The sequence below is a fragment of the Apaloderma vittatum genome, unplaced genomic scaffold (assembly GCF_000703405.1).
Source record: "Apaloderma vittatum isolate BGI_N311 unplaced genomic scaffold, ASM70340v1 scaffold10715, whole genome shotgun sequence".
Lineage (NCBI taxonomy): Eukaryota > Metazoa > Chordata > Aves > Trogoniformes > Trogonidae > Apaloderma > Apaloderma vittatum.
This window is the reverse complement of record NW_009715507.1, coordinates 3,727-11,980: the sequence shown is the minus strand read 5'-3', so window position 1 is coordinate 11,980 and position 8,254 is coordinate 3,727. Positions and strand designations below refer to the sequence as shown.

At 43.8% G+C, this 8,254-nt stretch overlaps 1 protein-coding gene across 1 annotated transcript; it reads right to left on the bottom strand.

Annotated features, from left to right (window-relative positions):
- Positions 1-225: 225 nt before the first annotated feature.
- On the bottom strand, positions 226-6,804 carry LOC104273759 (probable RNA-directed DNA polymerase from transposon X-element). The gene is given in 4 exon segments (XM_009869182.1): positions 226-696; positions 4,948-6,065; positions 6,068-6,191; positions 6,193-6,804. Coding segments are annotated over 4 exon segments (2,325 nt in total).
- Between the last annotated feature and the right edge of the window lie 1,450 nt (positions 6,805-8,254).

Sequence of the window (8,254 nt, the reverse complement as noted above, 5' to 3'; positions counted from 1 at the left end):
CACACTCACTACCTGTTTTTGTAAGTCAATTAACATTGATTCAATTCCCCGGTGTGTTTCCCGACGTTTTTGCCTTGCTAACTCAGTCGTAAGAGAAGGAGGAACTATTACATTTTTTTTCCAGCCACCCTCCTTCATGGCTTTTAATGCCTCTGCTAAGAAATTATCAGAGTTGTTATACTGGGATTTACTTTCCTTGGGGCTCCAAGAGACCTTTACAGGCACTTACGCTAAAACCCCTTGTTCTGCAGCCTGTTTAGCCGTTATGTCTGCCAGTCGGTTACCAATGTTCACCAGAGCATGTCCCTTCTGGTGTGCCTTGCAGTGCATGATAGCCACTTCCCTGGGGTTCTTCACAACTTGTAGCAGTCTCAGGGACTCCTCTCGGTGTTTTATCAGTGAGCTCTGGGTAGACAGCAAACCTCTCTCCTTCCAAATAGTGCTGTGGGTGTGGACTACTCCAAAGGCGTATTTTGAGTCGGTCGAGATATTTACCCACTTTCTGGTAGCTGTCTCCAGGGCTTTGGTAAAAGCAATTAACTCAGCCACTTGGTCCAAAGTGCTGTTTGGAAGCTGCCCTGCCTCCAGTACCCTTTTGGTAGTTACCACTGTAAAACTAGCCATCTGCATCCCAGTTTCAACAAAGCTGCTACCATCTGTGTACAGCTCCAGGTTAGAATTGTCCAGAGGTTCATCCTTGAAATCAGGTCGGCTTGCATAAACCGCTTATAGATCTGTAGCAGGCTCTTCGGGGTTTAGAAACAGGGCAGGATTCACTGCGGTTGTTGTTTTGAGGTCCACATCATCCCTAGTCAGTGTCCAACACTGGCTCCTGTCTTCCATTGCAATGAGTATGTCATCCACATACTGAAGCAGACTTTCTTCAGAGTTTTCCAATCTCCACTCCTCTAGTTCCCTTGCCAGTTGGTTACCAAATATAGTTGGACTGTTCTTGAATCCTTGTGGCAACACTGTCCAGGTGAACTGGGTTTTTTGCCCTGTGTGAGAGTTCTCCCACTCAAAGGCAAATATTGGTTGGGTTTCTGGGCTAACAGGTACGCAGGAGAAGGCATCCTCAAGGTCTAGTATTGAGAATCACTTTTGGCTGCCACCCAGAGCAGTTAATAAGGATTTGCCACTGTAATAGAAGGCATATAGAATTTGTTAATCAAATTTTATGCTGTGCTAGAAATGAAGTTGTTTAGGCTGCAATATCCTGTTAAGCAAACATGTACCATACCACTCCATAATCTTCCCCGGTACCAAGGTCAGGGTTGTTTCATTAGGTGGCAGTTAATGAAGAGACTTCTGGTACACAGGGGGAGCTGTCTAGTGCCAGCTGCAAAAGAACTATGGCTGCCAGGATGGACTCACTGTAAGACTATATAAAAACAAAAAATAATTGACAAGAACACTAGTGATAAAGGTGTCTAACAAGGACCATCTGGTGATGAAAGCCCCTTGTGGAATTCGAGGACAAAGATACCTTACAAAATGTGCTGAGAGCAACTAGTTTTTGAACCAAGGTAAAAAGTTCATCGTGAGGAAGACCTAGGGCGTTCATCCCTGAAGACCCCTGCCCAAGACCACCAGGAGTCACTGCGCAAGCGTCAAGAGGAGGAGCAGCCAACCACCGGAACTGAGTGCCTTTTTCGGATAGCTCATGAATATTATAAGCATCTAATGAATAAGTAACTTTCTTTGCAGAGAGCTGCTCCCCGCTGCCCAGCGCTGTTTTGCTTACTCAGCCGCTTGCTAAATTTAATAAATTTTATGAATCACTTAAATTCTAAATTGTCTCCTGGGTTTTATTCCCTCAATTTATAACGGCCACACTGAGTGGAGGTCCTCTTTTATTTTATTTACAGTCCTTAAATCCCATACCATTCTATAACTCCCATTGCATTTCTGAACAGGAAATATAGGTGTATTAAAAGGAGATTCACTTTCTACCAGGAGACCATATTTAAGAAATTTGTCTATTAACTCATCTATCCCTTCTTTAGTTAGCCTAGGAATGGAATATTTTTTCAATCTTACTAGGCTGGCTCCCAGCTTCAATTTAATTGTTACTGCATGTGCTTTTCTTGATTTTTCTGGGATATGGGTTGCTGAAGGCGTTGACTTCTTTTTCCAGTCCTGGAGACACATCAGTCTATATCTCTTCCTGTAACACAAAAATTCTGGCCTCAGCCCAGTTTATTTCAGGTACTTCTACTGGTATGTTTTCCCTTTTTGAATGAAATATGTGCATTCAATTTTCCAAGCATGTCCCTTCCCAGAAAATTGGCTGGATGTTCTGGGACATACAGGAATTGATGCATCACCCATTGTTTACCTACTTGTAATTTCAGGGGCTCTAAAAAGAATTTTGTTCCAGTTTTCCCAATAGCACCAATGACATTGGTTTTGTTTTCACTGAGTGCTCCCTTATATGTATTAAGTACTGAATATGCAGCCCCTGTATTGATTAAAAAAAAAATCTACATTCTCATTCCTCAGCTTCAAAGTAACTGAAGGGTCAACTGAGAAGGACACACACACACACACTAACCCCCCCTACCCCCTCCATCCCACCTCGGCACTCCCCTCCCCCTCGGGGCTTCGCTCAGTATGGCTAGGAGCTGAGCTTCCCTCTGATTTTCTCTCCTGATTTGTTTTACTTCTTTTATCTTCTCTCTATTTTTATATACTGTCCAAGCTGCCTCCAGCATTTTACTTAAATTCCTAGAATCCTCCCCTTGTAACTTTTGCAATTTTCTCCTAATATCAGGTGCTGATTGTCCCATAAAGATCACTGCCAATTGTATTTTATCCTCCTGTTTTTCAGGATTGAGGTTAGGATATTTTTGGGCAGTTGTTTGAAGTTTTTCCAAAAAAGGCAGAAGGGGATTCCTGTGGTCTTGTTGTATTTTATATATTTTAGAAAAATGTACTATCTGTGCTGTCGCATGCCTTACACCATATATGGTCCAATTCTGATATCTTCGAAGGGCTGCCCTATCATTTTGATCATTAGGGTCCCATTGTGGCTCCCAGGAAGTTTGTGTCCGTTGTAACTGCCCTCCCACATGCAAGCCTATCATGTCCCAAGCTTTCAGGTCAATGACTCAGGTTCACCGATTCCCAGGCCAGGATTGAAGTGAGTCACACCAAGGATCCTAACATCAGTTTTTTTAATCAATTAACAAAGAACTAGCAACTTCAATCACTTCAATGCACTTCAGTTGTCCACTTAGTGCAATCAACATGCCTCACAACAAAGTGCCATTAGCGGGCAAAAGAACCAGCCTTGCCATAGATAGCTTTTTGTTAAGACTAGGAAAAGAGATAGGAAAGCGATAGAAAAAGAAAGATCACCACCCTTGGATCCCACGGACCACAGCACAGGTAGAAAAGATAACTTGTAACTGAAGGGGGAAAAAACCAGTTGCTTCAAGGCAGAACCTTATCACCAGCAGCTAACAGCAGCCAGTTCTCACTGCAGAATCTGCCAAGCAATGGAGAAGGTCACTGAAAGAACAGAAGAGGAAGAGGAATGATGAAGTAAACGACCACTAGAGGCATCCAACGACCACCAAGACAGGCCAAAACGTGGAGAAGCACACATGAACTCCGAGATGGTGGAAAATGGAATTCGCTTTATTGCAGGCAGACACACGTATTTATACTTCTTAGCAAGAAGCACTATTTGTGGATTACAAACAAGAGATCAGACTATGCAGCCAAGGTTGTTATTAGCTCATGTACTCCTCCAATCACACTCTTATCACACAGGGAGAACAGACTTTCCCAGGTCTGTTTTGATCATACTCTCACATTCACTCCCATGCACATCTTGTGTACGAGAAGCCTCTTATCTGTCCATTCTCATGGACAAACTCCCAACATGAGCTATATTCAGCTGGTCAGGGTCTCTTTTCATAATTAGAAAGCAAGAGTTATGTACTTGTTTAGAAAAGAGCTCAAGGACAAAAGTCTTAATTCTGCAGCGCAGTGCTGCCAGCACAGCTAACTGTAAAGTGTATCCACACCAAAATAAGAAGTAACAGTAGACAGCGATAAAGATGGTAGAATGGAAAGTGAAATGAGTATGTAAATAGTTCTTAGGATAGGAGGAGATACAACAGTTCTTTCATGGAAATGTAATAAATATGTACGTAGTGAATGCACATAACCAGAACAAAGACAGGGTGAGCATATGCTGTGGAAATATCCCTGTGTGTCTCCCAGCACCGCAATAAAGAACATCTGCTTAATAGTCTCATTGGCTATTGAGTTTTAATTAAAGACTGTGTCTTTAATTTCAGGGGGTTTTTTTACCCCAGTCTTTAGCCAGTCAGTAGTGCTCCAGACTAACCTGATCAGATGTCCTTCAAACCTTCCCACATCTAACCCACCAGGATGGTTTTGTTCAGTTGTAGAATCATAGAATCATAGAAACATTCAGGTTGGATAAGACCCTTGGGATCATCAAGTCCAACCTATAATCCTACTCTACAGAGTCCACAACTAAACCATATCCCCCAACACTACATCTAAACAACCTTTAAACCCCTCCAGGGAAGGTGACTCAACCATCCCCCTGGGCAGCCTATTCCAGTGCCCGACTACTCTTTCTGTGAATTTTTTCTTTTCTAATATCCAGCCTAAATCTATCCTTTTGCAGCTTGTGGCCATTCCCTCTAGTTCTATTGCTAATTACTTGTGAGAAGAGACCAGTCTACAATGTCCTTTCAGGTAGCTGTAGAGAGCGATGAGGTCTCCCTTCAGCCTCCTCTTCTTCAGACTAAACAGCGCCAGCTCCTTCAGTTGCTCTTCATAAGGTTTATTTTCTAGGCCCTTCACCACCTTTGTTGCCCTCCTCTGTACTTGCTCCAGCACCTTGCCATCCCTCTTGTGTTGATGTGCCCAAAACTGAATACAATACTCAAGGTGCGGCCTCATCAGTGCTGAGTACAGGGGGACAATCACCTCCCTGCTCCTGCTGGTCACACTGTTTATAATACAAGCCACGATGCCATTGGCCTTCTTGGCCACCTGGACACACACTTGGGTCACATTCAGACACTTGTCTATTGGAATCCCCAGGTCCTTTTCTGCCAGACAGCTTTCTAGCCACACTTCCCCAAGCCTGTAGCTTTGCTTGGGGTTGTTGTGGCCCAAGTGCAGGACTTGGGCCTTGGCCTGGTTGAAGCTCATCCCATTAACCTTGGCCCATTGATCCAAGCTATCCAAGTCCCTCTGTAGAGTCTCACTATCCTTGTGCAGATCAACACTCCCACCCAATTTAGTGGCATCTGTGAACTTACTGATGATACCTTCACTGTCCTTATCAAGGTCATGGATAAAGATGTTGAACAGCAGTGGTCCCAACATTGAGCCCTGCGGAACACCACTTGTCACTGGCTGCCAGCTGGATTTAACTCCACTGATGACCACCCTCTGGGATCATCCATCCAACCAGTGCTTTATCCAGCAGATCGTGTGCCCATCCAGGCCATGAGTCACCAGTTTTTGTATGAGTATTCTACGTGGAACAGTATTGAATGCTTTTCGAAAGTCTAGATAGACAATATCCACTGCCTTTCCCTGGTTCAATAATGGGGTCATCTTGTCATGGAAGGAGACCAGGTTTGTCAGGCAGGACCTGCCTTTCAAAAAGCCATGCTGACTGGGCCTGATCCCCTGGTTGTCCTCTAATTGGCATGTGATGGCACTCAAGATGATCTGCTCCAAGGTCAGACTGACAGGTCTATAGTTTCCCAGGTCCTCCTTTCTACCTTTCTTGTAGATGGGCATTCCATTTGCTATCTTCCAGTCCACTGGGACCTCCCCAGCTAACCAGGACTTCAGGTAAATTATAGACAGTTGCTTGGCAAGCACGTCTGCCAACTCTTTTAGCACCCTTGGGTGTAACCCATCCAGTCCTATAGACTTGTGTTCAGCCAACTGGTGTAGCAGGTCACTAACCACTTCCTCTTATGCTGCATATCCTCCCTATCTCCTAGCTCAGGTGGTGTACCTCAGGGGACAGCTGGTTTCACTGCTAAAGACGGAGGCAAGTAGGCCTTGAGCACCTCAGCCTTATCCTCATCCCTTGTTACAAAGTTTCCCTCTGCATCCAATAAAGGATGAAGATTTTCCCTAATCCTCCTCTTGTTGTTAATGAATTTATAGAGACTTTTTTTTGTTATCCTTAACAGCTGCAGCTAGTTTGAGCTCTAGCTGTGCTTTGGCTCTCCTAATTTTCTCCCTACAAAGCTGCACTACATCTTTATAGTCTTCGTGAGAGACCTGCCCCCTCTTCCAAAGGTTGTAGACTCTCTTTTCATTCTTGATTTCCAGCCACAGGTCCCTATTTAGCCAGGCTGGTCTCCTTCCCCACCGACTCATTTTCTGGCACACAGAGACAGCCTGCTCCTGCGCCTTTAAGATTTCCCTCTTGAAGACTCCCATATCCTTCAGGGCCAACACTTTCTCAATCAGTCTCCTGAACATGCCAAAGTTTGCCCTCCAGAAGTCTAGGGTGGCAGTTTTACTAACTCTTCTCCTTATTTTACCGAGGGTTGAAAACTCAATCATCTCCTGATCACTGTGCCCTAGACAACCTCCAACCTTTACTTCCCCCACAAGTTCTTCCCTGTTCACAAGAAGCAGGTCCAGGAGGGCACCTTCCCTGGTTGACTCCCTCACCAGTTGTGTGAGGAAGTTATCTTCCACACACTCCAGCAACCTCCAGGACTGTTGTCTCTCTACTGTGTTGTATTTCCAGCAGACATTAGGGAAGTTAAAGTCCCCCATGAACACAAGGGGTAGCGATTGTGAAACCTCTCTCAACTGCTTATAAAGAATTCTTTGTCCTAATTGGGTGGTCTATAACAGATTCCCACCACTATATCACTCTTACTGGCTTTACTCCTGATTCTTATCCATAAGGATTCGACCCTATCATCACCTTCATTAATCTGGATGCTTTCACATGTCTCCTTAACACAGAGGGCCATGCCACCACCTCTTCTTCCTTGCCTATCCCTTCTGAAAAGTTGGTACCCATTGATTGCAGCACTCCAGTTGCGGGAGTCATCACACCAGGTTTCCGTGATGGCTGTTATATCATAGTTACCCTGTTGCACAATGGCCTCGGGCTCCTCCTGTTTGTTGTCCATGCTATGTGCATTTGTGTAGAAACATTTCATGGAGGGAGTTGAGTACATAGTTTTCAATGTTGAGGGGTGGTAGACCTTCAGGTTATCTAAGATGCCAACACACTGCCCTACAAGTGCTGGACTACCACACCCAGGATTCTTTTTTGCAAGACCAGTTACATCCCCATCGTCCTTAACATCCCACGTCATGCATGTCAGGGTTCGGTTTAAAATTTGTATTTCAATTTTGGTCCCTGTTTACTACTGGCATTTCTTTGTTCCTTCCTGTAGCTACATGATTTCCTAGTCTCATTAAATTTAAACATTTTGTTATACCAAGTAGTCCAGTTTGATGCAGCTACACCAGAGAAGGGTAACCTCATGTCTTCTCCTCATAAGTCAGTACAAATCCAACAGTCCCTTGCATTTGTAGCATCTGCTAAGCTTTTAAGTGTCTGGTAATGGGTATTCTTTTCCCAACCGTAGGTCAAACTTATTAACAATGCTATCGATACACTTGTAATTTGGTGGGTCCAGTTACTTGTGATGACCATTGTTTTCCTGGAGCCTTCTTCACTCTAGAGTAGTGGATCCAAGCAGGATGTTCACCAATCTTGACTGCAGTGTAGGTCATCAGCAGAATCTGGAATGGTCCGTTCCACTTCTCCAGTGGATTTCCTGCAAGAACTTTAACATATATCAAATCTCCTAGTTTAAAAGGATGTATTGGGTGGTCTAAACCTTGGGATCATGTTCTCAACATTAGCTTGCTTAGTTTCCAACTCTTTTCCCAATGCTATCATATATTCGCATACATATCTTGGCAAATTTTCACTATTTGTAAAATATGATTCATCTTTGCCACTTGTCCACTTGCCTGGGGCCTATGTGAAGTGTGTAATTGCCAATCTATTCCTAATATTTTACTTATTTCCTGCACTACTACTGCACAAATATATGTTCCTTGATCTGATGAGATCATTTTGGATATACCAAATCTAGGTGTAAACTCATGTAACAAAACTTCAGTAACTTCTCAAGATTTATTAGTTCTAAAAGGTTTTGCTTCTGGCCATCTAGAAAAGGTGTCAACTAATACTAATATA